At 39.1% G+C, this 19,453-nt stretch overlaps 1 protein-coding gene across 7 annotated transcripts in view; it reads left to right on the top strand.

The window, feature by feature from the left end:
• The window catches only part of LOC134223746 (AT-rich interactive domain-containing protein 1B), a 325,354-nt gene that overhangs the window by 166,425 nt on the left and 139,476 nt on the right, over positions 1-19,453 (top strand). For all 7 annotated transcript variants that reach the window (XM_062702938.1, XM_062702936.1, XM_062702934.1 and 4 more), the window contains 2 exons: positions 16,782-17,001; positions 17,067-17,206. In XM_062702938.1, the coding sequence (XP_062558922.1) occupies positions 16,782-17,001; positions 17,067-17,206 (360 nt within the window). The remainder of the gene's footprint in view (positions 1-16,781; positions 17,002-17,066; positions 17,207-19,453) is intronic.

The following is a 19,453-nucleotide window of genomic DNA, read 5'->3' as shown; positions in this document are numbered from 1 at the left end:
TTCTAACTTTTCCCTTCTCACTTCTCATATCTCACGTCTCATATCTGACTTCTAACTTCTTATTTCTCACGTCTCATTTCTTGCTTCTCGTTTGTCACTTTTCACTTCTGACTTATAACTATATCGTGCATATACTGTTTCTGACAACTTCGAGTTAGCGAGGTGAAATTGCTTTGGAAAATTACTTCGACTTAGAAAATATCGACTAGTGGAGATATATCGACTTACGGAGGGAGCGCAGTATGCGCTTTTACGGACTTTGAATTTCATCGAGTAAGAGAAAATATCGAGTTAGGGAGAGTTCACTGTAATTTTGTTTTTATGTGCTCTAAAGACCATACATTTTAATGGGAGTAAAATTTGTTTTGAAGTAAATTTAAACGAATATAATAAATTTATTTTTATTATTTATACATTTATTATTTATTATATTTTAGCATTTTTATTTTTATTTTATTCTTTTGTCCTTCGACCTGTTGACCTTCGACTTTTCGACCTTTCGACGTTTTGTCCCTTCGATCTTTTGTCCTTTCGACGTTTTGTCCCTTCGATCTTTGTCCTTTTGACCTTTTGTCCCTTCGAACTTTTGTCCTTTCGACCTTTTGACAGGAATAGTACAAACTCGTCTTATGACAAGTGAATACATTCCACCAAAAGCTCAAAACAATTTTCGTACTCATTTTTGTTTTTTACTTTTTATATTCTCCATTCCAATTACTTTCTTCATTTTTCTTTCTTCATTACTTCTCTTTATTTTATTTTTTCTTATTTTCTATTTCCTTTTTCTTTTGTCTTGGAACTCATTTTTCTCAAAATTTCAAAACTTCAATTATCTACTTCGTACTTCTTATGTGCCACTTTTGATTTCTCATTACTTATTGTTATAACAGGTCACAGTAAAAAATCATGAAGTGAGAAGTGAGAGTATCACTCTTTTCGCGATGTGAGTCGTAAGAGGTCGAATAAGGACGCCTCACGGCAGTTTTCATTTCTCATAATGAAAAATGAGACATAAGTAAATAGAGCGACCATTTATCAACTCTCACATCTCCCTACTTTCTTCTCACTATTGAATTCTCACTTCACTGAACGTCGCAACCATATGACAGTAAATCGTATAATATGCGATTAGCACTGCAATATTTTATGCCTTTAAAAAATCTAAAAGTATCGTATCTGAATAGGGCTTGGATGGAGGAATAAATGAAGCGGGGAACTAATGCTTCATAAAGTAACGTGCTCACGAGAAAAAAAGCTTCATGAGAAAACAAGTGAAGAATGCCTTCTCACTGCATTGATGATAGCGACGGATGAAATAATTTCATCTCGCGCTGTCCTATTGAACGAAGCCGTCTCGCCACTTGCTCAGCTCGTGAAGATGTTTCTTGCGCAACAATCCACTCTCTATATTTAGAGAGAATACTTTATGTTTACTTCTTTCATGACGCAAGGGCAAGTCATCGAGCAAGCATCATTGGGTGCAGCGCAATTACAATCCCATGGCCACGCGTTCGTTTATTTTTGTCGTCTTTTCCAAAGCCTGAACCTGGAAGACCGATATGGACACTACATTGGGGCGAATATATTTGCATACGTTCCATCGTTTTCTGGATCAACGGGATACACTGGGGTAGCTTTTTACGCGGTTTGATTTTGCATGCTGTGGGCCTGTGGATTTAATGAAGCTTTAAGTTGACGCCACGAAGAAATCCACAATTTTGCCTACGCTTAAACAGATTCGACACGTTTTTGCCTTCGATTTTCTACTGCGACATTCCCTCACTGGATCATCTGAGTCGCCTTGAATGACTTCACCAACTGGGCAATAGCCAAACGATGTTGCCTTATGTATCTCTGGTGTATGATTTCTGGCGGATTTTTAAAAAAGCATTTGATATTTTAGAATATACACACTTGCAAGAGATTCTCATTCAAACATGACATTTTTTTATTTAAACGTTACAGTTCTGCATCCTTTATTAGCAATAAGGATTTAGTAATTTTTAATGTGCCAAGCATTTGTATAGATTCTGCAAGGTTCTTTTTAAAAATCATGAAGAATATGTCCACTTTGCCTAACCTTTTTTGCCTTTCTCGTACAACAAAGTTGTACCGAAAGGCTATCATTTCACTCCAAAATCGAACTTTTAATAGAAGTCTCAGAGACCCATGATGTTATATACTAATCGACTCAACTCGTCGAGCTGAACAAATGTCTGTCTGTCCGTGTGTATGTGTGTGTGACACAAAAACCGAAAAACATTAGCCACATTTTAATTCTAAACCGATTTTCTCGCAACAAGTTGCATTCGACGCGGAACAAGCCCTAGTTGATCACTATTGAATATAATCACGATCGGTCATTGCGTTCAAAAGTTATGAAGAAACTGTGCTGTGTGTGCTGAACCATCAAAGGCTGGTTGGTTGATTTAAGCGTAATATAATCGCATCAAAGCTTTTAACCGCCAAAATGTAGGCAATTAACGTTGTATTTACCATACTAATTCAAATTCACCATATTGAATCGAGAAAGACTCAAGGAAAGTTGAGCAAAAAAACAGCTTTCTGAATGATTCATTACCGGCGGTGTGTCGTCTGTCTCTTTCCGTCCTTCGGAAAAATGTGATTGTGTTAGTGCAACACCGGGCAATATCACAAACACTCATTCAAATATATGGATTTATGTAGTGGTGTGTTACCAACCTTCATTCCCCCTTTATTACAGTATTTACAATAGACTTCTGTGCTAATTGCAAAGTCGTTCAATTATTTGATGTATGACATTGCACACAAAGATAATCGCGTACTCATTACTTTGGTTCTTTTTAGCAATTTTAGCAAGAAATCTCAGTGTCTGATACGAGATAAAAAATGTCATAACGTTTGCCCACTTGTAGATCTTATCTTGATGTATTTATTTGCTACGACAGTATAATAAAGCGTAAATTACTTCTCCCAAATCTCGTTATGACCAATTTGAAAAGAAACGTCAGATTGTAAAAATGGCCCGTCATTTTCATTCATCTAAATCAGTCCACCGATGTAGACCGAACGTTGGTCATCGAAAAACGTAGGACGTCCACGTGGTTTATGAATAATCCCAAATCGTGGGTATACCAAAATGTAGCCGCAAGGCAGAGAAAACAGATCCTCCCTCAGCTGTTTCCTTCCTTTTTCCACTACCGTATGCAGCATCACCGGCAGCAGTAGAATAAAACATACGTTGTACTGGTCAGTACTAGAGATGACCGTCGACCTGTACGGTCCTACATCAAGGTGGACCCCGTTTTTTCGCGCACAATCGTTCGCTTTCCTCTCTTGAAACAGCTGTGCCGGTAGTGCAGTTCATCCAATCTATTAATACACTGGTCCCACTTTGATTAGACAATTAGAGTGGACCCCGATGACCCGAACTAGCTAATTAGATCGTTAGTTTTAGTAATTATATTGCTCCAGAAACGAACAATCGGAAGAGAACATCTGGAATCTGGATGAAATAGCTTTGTGCAAGTTGAGAATTCTCAGACGAAAACCTTCAATTGAGTCATTCCCGTTATGATAAACGGACAAACTAATAGAACTAATTTTATCACTTTTCGTCTGAATGTGCCACATTATTGTACTGTACATTAGAGTGAAATATGAACTCTGTCTGATTGGTATAAAAATGCATATGTACATGTACAATCCAAAGTGAATTAATAATCACCAATTCAAATTCAGAATCTTCAGTGTCTGCAAAAGTAAGTTATTAAAATTTGGCTTTTAATCAATTTTTAATTAAGTTCTCTATTTTCAATCTCTGGTAATGAGTTTTAAATGGTCAATGGTTGATTAAGTTCATTTTAATTTATCATTCAATGAAATGGCAACCAGCTTGTCGTTTACGTAACCATTGGAATATTTTAAAATTACATTTGTTTCAATTTTTAGTTTACGAAAACCGTATTTGAAAAAAAGGTTACAGCTAAAGGCATTACAATAATCGCAATGGTCTTGCATCATTTATTGTATCTATGTTTCACTTGAACGATTCGAAATATATGTAAGGCTGAGACCTCAAAATACTACTATTTTTTTATCAGATAATATCCTAACAAATCGATTTTGTAATTGAGCACCTATGCGTAATGAGGCGAATCAGAAACCATGTGGTTATTCGAAAAGGAAATCATTTGGCCTATGATCTATGACATAATTTTCAAATTGTTCATACAAAAAAACGAATGAGGGGGGAAGAAAATCTTCAAAAATATAATCATGTGGTTCCTGGATGAATCCTATCATCTTCATGTTGTGTCTATGGAAGTTAACGTTAATCCAATAGGTAGAGGCGGTAGAATGGATTAAACCGACATCTCACGAAATCTCAGATTGTAAATGTTCACATACGATATTTTAACTTCCTGTGAGTCATCAACTGTTGGTATCGAGTAACAGTCAAAATCAACAGCATAAACAGCATTGATTTGCATGCAGAAACTGGGTGTTAAAAAATGTTGGTGTTAAAATGCAACAGTGTAGCCGATCATTTAGTCAGACTTTGACTCATGCCAGAAGCTGAATTTTAAAATGTTACAAGTAGCACAGTACTTTTCCTACAATTTTGTTACCAGTTCGAATTCCACTAGTTACGGAGTTGAAGCGCGAGTTCAATTGAAATTTATCATCATTTAGTATAATATTAAGCGATAGAAGGGTTCTCGCACTAAAAGTCCACTATCACATGTCGAAATTCAGGCTGTGGATTAAGTTATTCCCAATAAGTCAAATTCTGACTAAATTATCGGCTAGTTCTTGAAGGATGCTTTTCCAATTTAAATGTGTTGCTTATTTGTTGCTGCGCACTCATAACGTAAAGGTAGGAAATTCTCTTCACTGTCTTACGCTCAGTACTGCAATTACTCAATTTCGATGAGAGATGTCACGCGATGTTTACATATCTGCTTCTCTCATTCTCTATAGAAACGCGAAGGATGAAAGGCATGCTACAAAAATCTCTCAAATTTTTATTCCGTGACAGATCACGAAGGTGTACAATATCTGCTTTACTGTTGTGTCTTTTACCGCTTTTAACTCTGTGGATTGAAGGATTATGATTGATTTATCGTCTAGTCATTGTTCTTTGCACATATATGTTCAAATAATTTAGGAAGTTTATTTATTATTTCATGACATGACTGAGGCGACTTCGATGCCGATGGAACAGATGCCGTATATGTGCGATAAAATACATTATGTTTAAGGGAGAAGGTGGTGAAAGTTCATGGTTCATACACATTTAAAAAAATATATTTGAGCAATTCGACACAGTTGTTTCATAAGGGCCAATGTCGCAAACGTAAACAATGCCTTTTCCTGCAAATTCCTCAACAACTAGGACCGCTCCCAGCTAACAACCACTTGGAACCGGTGGCGCTCCGCGCCTTATATCGAACGGAAGTGGAAAATACCGCCAGAAGTGTCTAATCTTCCTGAAATCAGCGGAAGAAGTCAATGTTTACGTTTGCGACTTTCGCCCTTTTGAAACAACAATGTCGAATTGTCCACACTTGGGAGGGTGTTATCTAATACTGATTAAACCTGTCCACGTTTTATGTGGACAGGCAGCCTCTTAATGAATTCGCTCGCAACCAGGGCTTGGCTGAATGGAGCCTCAAAGATGAGAACAGATGCTCCGGCATCAAACGTTCAAGCTTCATGGGAAAACTGTTTCAAGGCATCTATTGGTGAGGAAAACCTCCTCGCTCCATTTCGCAAAATCGAACGAAACAGTTCAAGAGCGATCAAACATACGCTGATGCCAAGAATATTTCACTCTCTTACCTCAGTCATACTGAGTTGCGATTTTTTGTAGGAACAAGATTAAGAGATAGAGATAGGTTATATACCTCTCTTTCTGGCTATTACTTGGTTTTGTATTCACGCAATACTCACTCGCATCTGAAACACTCCTGAAGAACGAGAGCAGCATTCTCATCTCACGTCATCCTATGATGTCCAATGCCTGCTCGTCACTGCCTCGACTCGTGTAGTTGCTACTTTCAAAACATGCCACCCTCATGTTTTGCTGATATTGTAATCGAATTTTCAATCTTTTATGTTCTCTTTTTTATTTTGTCGTGCAGAAAACAACACATCATCGTGTAAATATCACTACACTGCGAAACTCATTTACTCAATAACGGATACTTTTTCTTTGCTGTAACTTTCTCTCTATTTACCGATTTGGGGAGAATCAGTGCGTGGAAGTACCCTTTTGTGAGTAGTTCTACTTAATTTCCCAAAATCGGTCAAAATCTCCAACAGAAGAAGAGATAACAGAGAAAAAGTATTTATAAGTTCGAATAAACGACTTTCACCGTGCAGGTGGTTTAATAAAAATAATTTAGGAATGAATTATTCATTTTTTAAACGAATTTTCAAATCCTTGCTTGCAATAAACTGCATTATTATTATTTTTTAATCAGATCGGTCCATGCATTTCGCATTTATGAATTACACTTCTTAAAGTGCTATTTTGATCTTTCCGACGTGTTTTTCTTATCGTTTGAACTAATCCGCTCAAAATACGTTGCATTAGTTTGATTAAGTGCATACTGTAACTTATTTATAAAATATATGTACCTACAAAAATATTGTTATCTCAATCATGGTTTGCAGAATTCGCTATGCGATCAGTACTGGAACTGGTCGTGATCGTAATGAGACAGCGAACAAAGCGTTTTTTTGTTTCAGGCAACCAGATGGGCTCAGGTAATCGTGGGCTCTTGATGTTTTACGCATGACATATTGACAAGTACTCATGATGGGATTTTTGTTGTTTGAAATATTTTTTTTTTTGATCTTTGGCTGGCTCACTAGCTGGCTCAATACTAGCAGACCCGACGAACTTCGCTTCGCCTAAAATTGATTTATTCTCTGATTAGTACTCGAATTATGCAAAAAAAAAAATCTGTTTCATTAGTATGGGAGCCCCTCTTCCTAAAGTGGGGAGGGTCTGGAACTATCTTAAGAACCTTCCCCGGCTCCAAAAACTTCTGCATACACATTTTCACGCCGATCGGTTCAGTAGTTTCTGAGTCTATAAGGGTCAGACAGACAGAAAATCATTTCTATGTATATAAAATAAGATAAGATAAGATAAGAAATAAGAATAAGATAAGATAAGATAAGATAAGAAGAAGAAGAAAAAGAAGAAGAAGATAGAACAATGACTAGTCGATACATTAATTTTATTTCTTTGAATGGCAGAATTGTAAGTGGTAATAACAAAGCAGATATTGCACACTTACATACAGCCCCTGTCATGAAATAAAAAAGGACCAGGGGGTGGTTTGATTTTGCTGCGGAAAGCATCAGTAGCGCTTGATTTATTATTATTATTTATTAGGCCTTTGAAACCCAATCAATCATTGCGCTCATCATACCCTCGTAGTTTCTGTGTTACACATCCAGAAGACTAATTGGATTTTATTCGGAAGAAGTGGATTGGTTTTCGGATAGATCACACTTTGTCCATCGTCTTCTGTTAATTAGAACAATACTTTACAACCAGATTTTTTTTACGCTGTTGGAATTGATTAATTTCTCGGTTAACCTAAACTTTAAGGCTTCATGACATGTCATTCAGAATGGCTGCCTTGCGGCTTACCAACACAGTCAAACTATCACCCACCCCACCCACCCCGATATGCACAGATAAATTTAATTGATATATTGCTTACATACCTGACCATCTTCTCACTAAAAAAGTAAATCTGGACTTAGTTCTAAGTTCAATCTATGCGGCGGTATGATGATATTATCACAAAGCGCTAATTTAGGGAAGATATAGGGTAACCGTACCCTTAGTGGAGGTAGCACCAATAGTAGAGGTAGTGGGGTTTTAATGAGATTTATCATATTCATACACGTTAGGATGGTTTCAGTTGATGCGTCGTGCTTTAAATATTCTGTTAAATGCAACTTATCTTAAGATTTCGCTTGAAAAACTATTGAAAACAATGATTTTCCTTAACAAAATTGACTCCCTTGCACCTATAGTGGTGCAACTGTACCAATAGTGGCGAGTCTCATAAGAAACCAATGGATAGCGCCACTATGGGAACCAAAATTAATTTTTACCGCCACTAAAGGAACAGTGTACCCATAGTGGCGCAAGCAATATTTGGTAATTGTTGATGTTAAATGACATCTATCTCATTTTTGTTAGCAAATTTATTAGTTTTTCTATTGAATAAGATATTAAAGCTTTAAATTTCCCATAATTATCAATTTTTAAAAAATATTTTCTTTTGTGGATCTACTAATACCTCCACTATTGGTACCGTTACCCTATAAGCAAGTGAACAAAGTGAAAAAATTCCCCCCAGTAGCGCACTATGCGAACGACGTCGCCGGTTTCAACACTGTTCACGTCGTCGGTAGCTCGTTGATCAGCAGCAGACAGTGATGTCGATATGAACTATTGTGAAATCATAACGGAAACATGTAAAATATCGATTTAATCAATCAATCTTTTCCTAACGCATTATGTATTGATGCAATAATCATACCTTATTGATTTTGTTTTGGGGTGCATTGTTAAAAATTGAAAAATCGGGGCAAAAAATGATCTTGTTATTGGTGCGTTTGAGCTGCTGGCAACAACAGTTGAGGATGTAAACATAAACAGCCAGCATCGTGAAAACATAATTCATAAATATTCACCTAAACCAAAGAAAAACTGATGCTTTTCTGACAAATTCCATCAGTTAATCCCATGCTTAGACTGTATTGATTAATACTGCTTCTAAATTGGGCTGAATTCTTCCGAATGCGTGCAATGTTTTTTCACAACGCTTCACCTTAACAGCTTTTTAAATACCCTCTGAATTTTTTTTGATTTTTTCCGTGGGGTTTATTTATTGTTTCATTGACGCTGAAGGCCTTAAACGACTAAAACCAAACTGTGTAAAAAAACCTGGGTGTATTTGTTTTTGATGTGCTAGATTTAAATATTCTGTCCCATTTAATTTTAATCTGTTATCATATTACAAAAAACCTTGCATATGGAAGGTTCCAAGGCTGGACCAAAGGGTGGTTTCGTTCCAAGCCCCCTCCTTTATGTCAAGTACCTCTCTGGCCTTGATTCCATTAGTCAAGTGAAGAACTGTTCTCCGTTTTCTCAGTAAAATTCACAAACCAACCAACAGATTAAGTTTTGTATACTTTGAAGAAAATTCGTTTCGACTCAACCTTGTTTTAAATGGAATGGTCGTTCTGAAAATAACCGATTTCATTTTCACAATGCGCCTTTCCAATCACTTCTTCTTCTTCTTCTTCTTATTGGCATTACATTCCCACACTGGGACAGAGCCGCCTCGCAGCTGCGAGGTTTCTAAGCCAAGTTACCATTTTTGCATTCGTATATCATGAGGCTAACACGATGATACTTCTATGCCCAGGGAAGTCGAGACAATTTCCAATAAGAAAATTGTCTAGACTGGCACCGGGAATCGAACACAGCCCACCCTCAGCATGGTCTTGCTTTGTAGCCGCGCGTCTTACCGCACGGCTAAGGAGGGCCCCTTTCTTTCCAATCGCTAACAGCAGCAAAATCAAAATCCTAATTTCAAGAGTCCTCTTCATTGTTACTGACGCCAACGTCAGCCACTCGATCATTTATCGCTGAATCACGATAGACGCCATACAAGCGAATATTTTTTATAGCGTCTACTCCCGACGTCCCCGAACGATTATGAAATGCACTTTGAAAAATATTTGTCTATTGTGTACAATGATGAAAAGAACCGTTGTTGCGTTTCAAATGGAATAAACTTTAGAAACGTTTCTCTTCGGCGGAGAATTTCCTCCGATGCCAAGCAATTATGATTTGCACTTTGAAAAATAATTGTCTTGGCTCAATCTTCTTCTTTGTAAAATAATTATTCTAAAAAGACCCGATTTGCTTTCAATAATGCGCCTATCCAATCACAAGCAGCAACAAAGCCGAAATCAGAATCTAGCGAATAATTTGCCGCTGAAACACAATAGAAGCTATCCATGCGCGACTAAATTCTTGCAACGTATCCCTCCGACGTGCGCTTGCACTACTACCAACGCCAAGCATTTATGTTTTGCACTTTATAGAAAATGCCTTGACCCTGGTTTTAAACAGGAGGAACTGGCATCTAACGATCGAAAAGCGGAGCCAACGAGTTGACGCCTATGGTATCGACAGCCGAATGGGCGAGGCAACTTAAAAACGGCAGCTACGATGACTGCTTGGCAGCAAGGCTCAGAAAAACATCGTCAAAGGCGACAAGCACCCGAAGCAGAAATCACAGTGCAAGGAAATCTATACCATCTACAAATACAAGTTGTTGAAGCAGGTCCACCTGGACACTGGCGTCTCGTCGATGGTGATGAGCATCATGAACGTGAAAGTAGGACTCAAAACGGCCCTTTTCATGGGCGAGTTCCAGCCGCGCTTACAGAAGAGAGGGGAGCAAATAAGTTGATGTGGATGTGGCTAGGGCTCCGATGCATGGCCAAAAACAGTATTACTGTTATGTTTTCTCAAGACAGGATTGATTTCCTATTGATAAGGGGCGCGCCTTCAATGGGATTGCTCTCTGTGAAGGGTCTAAATAGCGGGACCTTGTCATGGTGCTCTTGAGAAAACAAAACAACAACTGTATCGAAACCGATACTGCATTGCTTATCAATAGTAATGGAGTAATTCGACATGCACTTAAACACTAAGGATACGGGTAACGCTACAATAGATCTAATAACTGGTCGCAGTGGCACACCCGAACAGGAAAAAAAAAAGTTGATACCAGACCCCCATTCGGATCGGCCGTACTTTGGTAAATTTTGTCTAAGAGTTCGACTCGATTCGTTTGTGCGAAAATCACTGGATTTTTATCAAATTACAATAACGCATAGCAAGCGGCACTCTAATGGAAGACAGAAACTAATGACTGAATCAAAACCCTAGTACCAGAGGGTGGGGAATATTTTGAATAAGAAGGTGTGTGAATAATTCACGCACGACGTCCAAAGCGATAAGCCTTTTAGGTCGGTACTGCGGTACAGATGTTTGCTTGGGACTAACACTCATCTTCAATGTACAAGTACTGGTTATCATTTGTTAGGTCACACTGCACTGGCGCCTGTCAGAATGCAAGTCAATGTAGGGAAGGGAAAGGAAATGATGATGCAATCACTCGCTCACTGCAAGCCGAATATACCTCTGCACTTGGCAAGAGTTCATGAGGAATTTATTGGAATTTTGGGGTTAGGTTCCTATTCTACTAGAACAGTCAAGTTGAAGGTAAGCATAGAAATGGAAACGGTATGGAAGTCCATTTCCAGTTCTAGCGATTGCTAGAACATGAGAAAAATAGAGAAAGATACAAAGTAGGAGAATGGAACGGACCTGGGATTGAACTCACGACCTTCCTGCGTGTGAGGCAGAAGAAGTAGTTATCCCGACCGGTAGATAGTTACAGATTTATATAAAAACTTGTTATTCTGTTACAGCAGTTTTTTTATAACAGCGGTTGTTTTAAAACATGTACAATTAGTAGTTAAAATAACAAAAATTGTAACAAAATTTCTTCTAGTTAAATATGTTATGATTTGAATAAAAATATAACTCGATGTGTTACATAAAAATTAGTGAAAATAGCTTGTACTATAACAAATTATGTTATTGGAAAGATTATTATTATCCATAATTTAGGCAATTAACTTTGTCCAGCTGGTTCAACTTTCAATGTAGGTTCAAGCTATACTGAAGGTGGTACCTTCGTTATTTCCCAATTCCTATGTACCAAAAATGTAGGCTTTTTTTCGGTAAAGATAAACATAACACATTATGTTATAATCATGTTATGAAATTTTCTTTCCTTCATCTTTGACAGAGAATTTATAACAAAATTATTGCATGTTTTGTTATTTGTAACACACACGGAACCGTGAAACAACTCACTTTACGGTTCCTTTCACTCAAATCCGCCCTTGCGTGGAAGAGGCCAAAAATAAGTAAAATGCGAAAAAATCCGGTGAGTACTTTGCCTTTACACCCGTGTTGAATTTTCACCCACTATGAAGTTTCACCAACTCAAATTTATGTTATTTTCACTCACTCGAGACTATGGTGAAAACAACTCAAATTTGGCTTCTTCCACGGAACAGCATACGTTGGGTCGATGCAGCTCTCTTTGTTTATAATATCATTCATGAGAGGGAGTGAGAAAACTACCTAATATTGAGTTAAAAATTTGAACTTCGTACTCAAAGTTGAGTTCTTTAAACTTTTTTTTAGGTTCTTTATTTTTTCTGTGCATGTTGACATAATTGTGATAAAATTTTGTTATGACTAACTGGTTAGGATATGACTACCAAGCCCGTTTTGCGGAGCCACGATGATAGATAAACTGATAAATTGGAACAACTGCTGGTAGATTGCGGCCTGATCGTCACCGTTCAAGATTGCCAGGCAGGACAAGTGAAGACGGTACCGTGATCATTTGTACCTGATCCATCTGCATCACGGTTCTGTGACTCTCAGAAGCATAAAAGTAATCAACAGTATTGTTATCGAGTGGCAGCGATACGAATCTGTTCACCGTAATGTCACACAGTTCACGAATTGATGCGGTTTCGACCACTGTACTGGAAATTGCCACTTGGCACCTCGACGCGTCAAGGGTGGCGATAAGTATCAAACGGAAAAGCGCCGTTGGAACCAATATAATGGTTCATTATCGCCAAAAATCCAGACATGCAGCAAATTGATGTCAAGTTTACGAACTGCGTGGCGAAACATGAGGCTACCGCCAAGGAATGTCCCGCACGAGGGATTTTTTTCGAAATACGGAAAAAGCCAGCTCCAAGAATTTTACGAGAAGAAGACAGCCACCGGTGACCAAGGACTATGATTTTCTGTACTTCCACGAGTCACCACGGCACAAAAAACAACAAGATCATCACAACCGATCAATCCATGGCCAGCTACTCCTCCTGGACGACTACGACAGAATAACGAAGCAAAGCCCGTACCCACCGATGACACGGCCCCACTATACACTACGGAACAAGTGCTTCCCGTGTTCAACCAACTGATAGCTCGATTGCGTAACTGCTAAACCCGCATGGACCAGATCGTGTCACTGGGCATATTGAGAACGGCTGCTAGAGTATTGAGCGAATAAACGCAACGCCAGTACTACCGCTAACCGCAAGTCAAGCACATCTGCATATGGGGCTCCATATACAGATGTGCTCGACATGCGGTTAGCGGCAGAGTAAAATATTTCTGGAAATTTATGAAAACTTTTGCTTGCAGTACTCAAATTAATTCATAAAAAAATGTTACTTAGGTCCTTTTGAAAAGTTAAGTTAACTTGTGAAAAAAATATTAGCAAGTCAGACCCATGACATAAAATGACATTTCCCATCACTGCTCTCGATGATCTGCTTTCTGATGGAACTGCTGCTACCGGCGTCATCGTTGCGACAGTACGGTGCGGCCCTCGTGTTCGCTATCCGCGAAATCTTGATTGAACTGAGGATTAGAGCCCAGCGGCTGGGACCCAGCCCGATATTTATGTCTGTGCTTGTGATGCACATACGGGCTTGGTTGGTTTACCGATTTTTAACAGTGCCAGGCTTGATAGTTGGGCAAAATCTTATAGAGTTCGTTGATCGATTGATACCACAATCTCACAAAAACGATTGGAAGAGATATTAGCACAGAATGACCCCCCTATCTTCCCGAAGAACGTATTCCTGCGTCGAAGCAGCGACTGAGCATGTCTTCCACAAAATTTTCATACAGATTGTGTTTCAGTACAAGTTATTTATGCGGTTTTCAAATGGCTTGTAGCGTACAATACGCAGATCTAAGGAAAGTTTGCTCCAAATACCATACAAAATTTGACAGCTGCTCAAATTTGGGCAAAATTTTAGTTTTTCTCGCGGAATAGAAACGAATGTATTTTATAATCAAATGAAAAAGATAAAAATGTCAGTTCCATTTGGTTTATATGAAGGCGATACGAATGTTATGAAATTCGTTTCACTTGCCAATTCCGTACTGGTGAAGGGATTTTAAGGTGGTTATACAACAAAGCCACAAATCGGCCATCTTGGAAACCACGTGCTTTTTCTAGTGATTTTTCAAGAGCACGAATTGAAAGAACAACAACGTCCATGGGGATCGCAACATCTGTAGATCGTTTGATTACTCATACTAAGCAATCGACTTTAATTTCAGCATTGTACAAAAAATATTACGCTGGTTTTGAACTTTTGATAATAGGAATAGGAGTAGAAAAACGTGTGGTGAATTTGAAATTCACCACATGGCTTGATTGTATAATCACCTTAACAGCGGAATCATTCATTGGCAATCACTTGCTCTATGTATTTGCGCAGTGCTGTTACTGTAGAACTGCATATCACTCATTTGCTTTAAATGCGCTCTTGAACGATAGTTGATGCATACTCTCGTAAGCAAAATCAAATCGAAACATTCTAATGTAAACGAGAATTAGTATTTTACTTCCATTCAAATCTAATTTATTCAATCCTAGAACGTGTTAGATATATCGAATAAAGCTGAACAATGGCATAAACTTCTAGCTCATAGTGCTCTAAATAAGATCACAGCTGATCCTACTGACATATTTCTAGTTAGAGCTCACATTCATACACAATTGATATTGTATCTGAAACAAGCATTGCAGCATGTTAATGCAACTTTGTTGCTAGAAGAAAATAAAAAAAATATGCGGGGAGACAAATTGAAACCACCGACGACCGACGAACGAAGCAAAGTTAATCGTCTTGAACTTGAACGTTGGCCCGGTACCGCCCATTTCCGTGTGGTGCCACAGGGGCTCGATTATTGTGCAGACACTCTTAATCAAGATAACACAACTTTGCGAGCTATTTTTGGTAACATTCTAATCATACGACTAAAATATTGGATGGTTAATTGAATTTACATATTTATTGGTACTTTAGTTTCAAATTACAATAATTTAACCAAAACTATTCTTGTAAACGGACATCCAAAGCTTTTGAGTAGTATAATAGACGGAATTAATTTGCTTTCACGCCAGATATGCGTATTATCTTTGGACTTGACTTGACTAAGTTCTAAGACTAAGAAAGAAGCAAAATTCTTCTAGCCAAACCTTAGAGTGTAAAGTCATCGTGCATGCCTAACTGATTGTTTTTTTTTATTAAGTGCTTATAAGACGCCACATCACAAACCCGCTGGTGCTTGCCGACGGACGGGTGAATCGTTACTTTTCGCACGTTGCTCATGCGACCGCACAATACCGGTATGGACGGGATGTATTTATAATTTTATTTATAAATTCCGCATTGTGTTCTGATTAAATTTACGATCAGTATTTCAGAATAATTCACGCCTCGGAATGTTAGCGAAATCGAGCATTTTAAGCAACATGTGAAGCGTTGCCAGCCAAAGTGGTACTTGGACAATTTTTGTCACCTTTGGTTACTCTAGTGGGAGAAATAATAATCATAGCACCAGGCACTGATTTCCATTCAAAATAGTCATGTTCGAAGTCAAAAATATCGATTCCTAGCGATTTTACTCACTTGAGATTTTGCCTTCCACCTCAAAATGACTTTCACTTTCAATTTTCATTCAATGGAAGTTAATTGTTTGGAATTTTAGTGCTTATGTCGCTTTTTCACTCTTCTTAAATGAGTGAATGTCACACGATCCTCCGGACTTATTAAAAGTTTGTTTTTGGATTGATTTTATACCCTTTCAGCATACCTTGCTGTGTCCGTAAAGAGAATAACATGATTCACTTGCTTTTATAAAAAATGAATTGCGACCCAAACTATGCGTCACCGAAGTAGAATAGAAAAGCGATAAAAATTTGATTGTGTCTGACAACGAATTTTACTTTTATGAAGTGTCCGAACACTATCAAAACCGAGGGATCGCAAAATTCTCGTTTCTTATATGTAATTAGGCTTAATCTATGGCAGGTGGATTTGTTTATCAATTAGGTATGTACCTACATTGACGTGCATTTAAATAAGCTTCGAAAGCCAACGAAATCAACTGTTTGCACCGGAAAGAACGAAAGCCTGTCGTGCTAATAAAGAATTTGAGCTGCACGTGTTTTGGATAAATTCCAGAAAGTTTGAACTAAAAAACACTCTATGATAGAACAGATCTTGTCAAAACTATCAGTACTGCAATCTCAGATTAAAAGTAATAGGAGATAAAATTAGGTGAGTGCCTTACGCACAAATTCAATACCGTTGTCATTTTTTCATGTGACAATAAAGGTCCTACATATCAATGATATGCACATAAATGAACGTAAAGTTGAATTATCAAATATGTTTCATAAAACCATCTGTTACCAAATATAATTCTTATCATGGGGATTTACCTCACCGAAAAAAAAAATCAATTCATCCATAAACGTAACAATAAATTAAATCTGATTCACTTATCAGTCCAATTGTAGACATTATCTTTACGAAAACCTTTTCAAGCGGAAAGTAGTTATTTCTTGTTCATACACATGCTTCACAGGCCATCGTACGATTTCGATCTTATCACCTACTTCTCCGGCGTCTGTCAGCAAATTGCAACGTAACCGCATTCAACAATTGTATCCGGTTTCGGCTGCTTCAAATTTCTAGCTTCCCCAATGCTCATAATCTCAAGATAACCGGTTGAAATTTTGCCCGCCTAAGTCACACCCTTTTTCCTCTTCTTACAGAAACAGTGCGTACCGGAAGCCCAGCGGAAGTACCAGATACGGAAACGGCAACCTACTCAGGAACGGGCGGCCACATTCGTCTGCTACACATGCGGTTCCGATACGCTGTCCTCGCAGCTGCGGCTCGTCTACTGCTGCCCCAATGCCGAACGGGAGCCCTACTTCCCGTTTATCAAAACGATGAAAGCACCGGCCAATGCTAGTCCGATAAGTCCCCAGGGTAAGTCTGCCGGATGCGTCGGTGCGCTGTCTGGAAGATCTCAGTGATTAGCTTCTCCATTTCAGGTATGGTGCAAATATGTTCAACGTGCAATAAAAAGAACGAACATCTGTCCGAAGGTGGTACCGTAAGCAATGTCGAGGAAAGGTATCCGTCTCCGTCAAAAATGACGTCTAGTGTGATAAACGAGGTTGTACGATTTAAGGTAAGCTGTGGGATTAACTGGATTATTTAAAAAAAATCGACTCGTGCTTTTTATGGATGGTTTTAATAATTTAGCCAGAGTTTGACTCATTTATCAACAACTGGTTACAGAAATTGAAACGAACAAAGGGTTGTGTATTGGAAACTTTTAGCAATTTTTTTTTTTTCAGCAACTTTATCGAAAACAGTTTGTTTACCCTAACTACGGAGCTAAATCTAAACTAACTACTGCTGAAAATATTAAACCTCAAACAATAATGTACTGTCAGACAAAGTTCAAGAAAAAAAACATCGCGCTGAAAGACCATCAAAGAAAACCTTTTCGATATTCAAACTCCAATTAAATGATCCTTGGTGCATTTTGGGATGAGACAAAAATGTATGTTCGTAATCTAACACTGAAGTCTCTTAGTTTTATTGAGAAATTTTGTGTCATTAGGTATTTTCAGTTACGGTTCATAGAGACAATCCACTGAATGACGTTTTTTCATAATTCCATTCCTCAGAATAAACCATTTTTACAGAATAAGTTTTTATGGGAAAACTCCCCAAGGGAAAGAAAAACTTTTTTCTAATACAAAACCCTGATTAATCTACCTAGCGGTGATAAGTTTGGCTATAATAGTCGGTTTTTCATCCTGTTTTGCAAAGTGTTAAGATATTCCACAGAGAAACGTTCTAGCCTAGTCCTGGTGTTGGGTGGGACTTTAAACAAATTTGACCCGACTGATCGAGCGTCTGTCCACCAAGGAGGTGCGGCTCCAACAGCGTCTGTTCTGGTATCCAGCGGCTGAGTATGAAATGCTATTCCCCGGAAGCTATACCTAAGGGTGATATCAAGATCTGTTTGGGCGACTTCAATGCGAAGATCGGATCCGACAACTCGAACCATGAGCGCATTATGGGACGCCATGGTCTCGGAGAAATGAGCGAAAACGGAGAGCTGTTCGCAGAATTTTGTGGTAATAACGACATGGTGATCGGGGGATCGCTCTTCCCTCATCGACCGTTTCACAAGGTCACGTGGGTCTCCCGTGACGGCTTTACAGAAAATCAAATCGACCACATCTGCATCAGCTGAAAATGGAAACGGAGCCTTCTTGATGTACGGAATAAACGTAGTGCCGATATTGCGTCTGATCATCACCTCCTCATCGGCGAAATACGCCTGCGCATTGCGCGGATTCGTCGGCAGGAGGAAAAAGTTGGACGACGATTCAACACACGCCGACTGGAAGATGCCACGGTGAAACGGTCCTTCGTTGAAGAACTGGAGACGCGTGCTGCAGATATTCCGGAAGGTGGCAGCGTGGAAGACCAATGGACCGCCATCAAGAATTCCTTCATCGCAGAGAAAACAATGGATCACCGATGAAACCTGGAGGAAGATAGAGGAGCGAAGAAAAGCCAAAGCCGCGATAGAGCGATCGAAAACCAGAGGAGCCAAAGTCTTAGCCCGTCAACGATACACGCCTCTTGAGAAGGAAGTAAAACGCTCATGTCGACGGGACAAGCGAGCGTGGGCAGACTCTCTGGCCGACGAAAGAGAGAGAGCCGCCGCAACCGGGGACATTCGCCTCTTCTACGATATCTCACGACGCTTAAACGGGGCGAAGATGAATGCAACGATGCCTGTGAAAGACGCGAATGATCAGTTATTGACCGACCCAACTGACCAGCTGAAACGCTGGTTCGAGAACTCCGAACAACTTTTTCAAGTGCCAGCCAGGCCATCACCACCTCGGCATGATCTGCCTAGGATCCGACGTATAAAACGCGTCAATACCGAAGCTCCATCACTGCTAGAGATTCAAACAGCCATCCAAAGCATGAAATCGAATAAAGCCCCAGGGGTCGACCGCATATCAGCCGAGATGCTCAAAGCTGACCCCATGACATCCGCTCAACTACTGCATCGATTAATTCGTAATATCTGGGACACCGAAACTTTCCCGGTCGACTGGATGCAAGGTATCTTAGTGAAGGTGCCCAAAAAGGGTGACCTGACTGTATGCGATAACTGGCGAGGCATTATGTTGCTGTGTACCGTTCTCAAAGTTCTGTGCAAAATTATCCTAGCCCGGATTCAGGAGAAAATCGATGCTACTCTCCGGCTGCAGCAGGCCGGATTCCGTGCCGGAAGATCCTGTGTGGACCATATTGTCACGCTCCGCATAATTCTGGAGCAGGTCAACGAATTCCAAGAGTCCCTTTACTTGGTATTCATTGACTACGAAAAAGCTTTCGA

This window comes from Armigeres subalbatus, chromosome 3 (assembly GCF_024139115.2).
Source record: "Armigeres subalbatus isolate Guangzhou_Male chromosome 3, GZ_Asu_2, whole genome shotgun sequence".
NCBI lineage: Eukaryota > Metazoa > Arthropoda > Insecta > Diptera > Culicidae > Armigeres > Armigeres subalbatus.
The sequence above is the reverse complement of the archived record's forward strand: the minus strand, read 5'-3'. Positions and strand labels throughout refer to the sequence as shown.